Source organism: Callorhinus ursinus, unplaced genomic scaffold, assembly GCF_003265705.2.
Source record: "Callorhinus ursinus isolate GAN/ISIS: 27379988/994484 unplaced genomic scaffold, GSC_fseal_2.0 scaffold7790, whole genome shotgun sequence".
Lineage (NCBI taxonomy): Eukaryota > Metazoa > Chordata > Mammalia > Carnivora > Otariidae > Callorhinus > Callorhinus ursinus.
Window position 1 is genome coordinate 1 of NW_027404840.1, and position 2200 is coordinate 2200.

At 68.5% G+C, this 2200-nt stretch overlaps 1 protein-coding gene across 1 annotated transcript; it reads right to left on the reverse strand.

Moving 5' to 3' along the window:
* Positions 1-7: 7 nt before the first annotated feature.
* Positions 8-2192, reverse strand: LOC112818909 (left-right determination factor 1-like; the record flags this gene model as incomplete). The annotated part of the gene is given in 6 exon segments (XM_025865984.2): positions 8-335; positions 614-856; positions 1108-1201; positions 1204-1304; positions 1306-1336; positions 1961-2192. Coding segments are annotated over 6 exon segments (1029 nt in total), but the record flags the coding sequence as incomplete, so codon positions are not given.
* Between the last annotated feature and the right edge of the window lie 8 nt (positions 2193-2200).

A 2200-nucleotide genomic window follows, 5' to 3' on the forward strand; every position in this document is an offset into this window, starting at 1 on the left:
CCCCGTCCCAGGAGCAGCTACAGCTCTGCACCCTCATGTTGGGCAGGCTGACCACCTGGGGCCTGGGCCTGCCTCCCTCCTTGACATGGACGATCATGGGCAGCGAGGCCGTTTCCGAGGCGATGCACTGCCGAGGCCCCAGAAGCGGCCACTTGAAGGGCAGGGGCTGCCGGGGCTGCCGGCAGGCGCCCACACACTCGTAGGCCAGGAAGCCCGGGGGCTCCAGGACCCAGTTCTCAGCCCACTTCATCCCCTGCAGGTCGATGTACATCTCCCTGCGGCAGCAGCGGGGGGCCTCCGCCCCGGGCGCCTCCGGGTCACAATCGCCCTGAGCTCTGCGGGGGCAAAGAGAGGCACAGGTCAGCGGGGAGGGCGGGGAGGGGGGCAGGGAGGTCCTGGGGGGCATCTGGGAGGAGCTTTGCCACCCAGCGCTCCTTACGTTCAAAAGGATAAGGACCGGTCAACAACCAAACGGTACATCGCGTGAGCCCTTAGTCCTGAGACTGAAGGGGACTCTCCTGCGGGCAATCACTCCCATGGCACCCGGAAAAGTCCCACTCGGACTGAGCTGGCCTTGGGAGTGGGGTCCCCCCGTGCGGCCCCGGGCGCCTACCCGTAGGCCCCCAGGTCCAGCGTGTGCAGCTCCAGCTGGGGCTCGCCCTGCCCGGCGCCCGCGGGCCCCTGGGAGGCGAAGCGCACCAGCTTGTGGGCGCCCGCGGCCGGCGGGCCCAGGTGCTCCGTCTGCACCGTCACCTGCAGGAGCAGGGGCTGCCGAGGCCGGCTCAGCTGCTGCCAGAAGGTCACGGCCTCGGTCACGTCGAAGGCCTTCCAGCCGCTGTCGTGGAGGGACACCAGCCTGCGACGGGGTGGCGCGGGGACGGGGGCCTGAGCTGGGGGCTGCGGGTTCCCCCTGGGGGAGCCTTCCCCTCCCCCTCCCCCCGCGCTGGCACCCCCGCCCACTCCCCCCACTCTAGGACACCTACTTCCCCGCCCCCCAGCCCTCTCACTGGGACCCCCACCTCCCTCCCCCCCCAGCTAGGAACCCCGTCCCCTCCCCTCCCCTCCCCATCCCTCCTCCCTGGCACCCTCCCCACTTGCAGCGCCCACCTGGAGTCCACCAGGTAGGTGCGGTTGGAGCTGTCCTCACGGATGTACAGCCACTTGGTGGTGACGCGGGTGCAGGCGCTGTGCGGGGACAGCCAGTTCCTGTCCAGGGCACCGCCTCCTGGAAGAGGCGCAGCACGGCCCGCACCAGCTCGCTGTTGGGGGGCAGCCGCTGCTCCATGCTGAACACCAGCAGGTAAGGCCTCCGACGCCAGCCACCTGCCCACCACCTCTGGGGACAGAAGCAGGGTCAGGAGGCCTGTACAGCACCAGGGCGGCTGCGAGGGGGCTGGGCCCCCAGCCAGTGAACAGCATTTCCCCAGGAGTCCCCAGGGAGATGCGCAGGGAGAATGTGGGGGCTGGGGCTGCCCCTCAAGTGCACAGACATGAAGCCTTCTTTTCTGTTTGTTTGAACATTTTACTTCTAAGTAACCTCTACCTAGGCCCAGCGGGGGCTCAAACTCACAACCCCAAGATCAAGAGTCACATGCTCCACCTGCTGAGCCAGCCAGGCCCAGAGACCTGTAGCCTTCTTTGGGCAAAGGGCACCACAAAACGGGGCGGGGGGGCACTGGAGCGAGGGCAGAGAGCCCTGCCATGGAGACCTCTGGTCGCCAGCCCAGTGTCCTAAGAAGCAGAGCAAGAGCCCTGAATTCCTCCCATCTCCCTCCCATGCCCAGGGAGATGTCCCTAAGAGGAGTCCGGGGCCTGCGAGCAGCTTTAGCGGGGCTACCGAGTCCGGGGGCCAACGGCGGGACGTGTTCCACACCCTCCCCACACTCCCCGTGTCCCTAACCCCTGAGCTCCAGGTTGGCACCCCGACAAGGAGCGGGGCGCAGCCGCAGGGAGGCCTCACCTCGGAATTTCTGGCTGAACCTCTTCCCTCGAGAGCGTGCGCTGTGGCTGCGCTGCAACAGGGCCACGTATTGGGCCGTCACATGGGCAGGGGTGACCAGCCCCTCAGCGTCGCCCTCGTCCAGGACGGGCACCTGGCTGAGGTGCAGCTGCTGCAGCAGGCTGCCCCGGATCTGCTCCCCGCTCAGGGCGGCCCCGGGGCCGGGGAGGGGCAGCGCCCAGAGCGCCCAGCACAGCCACA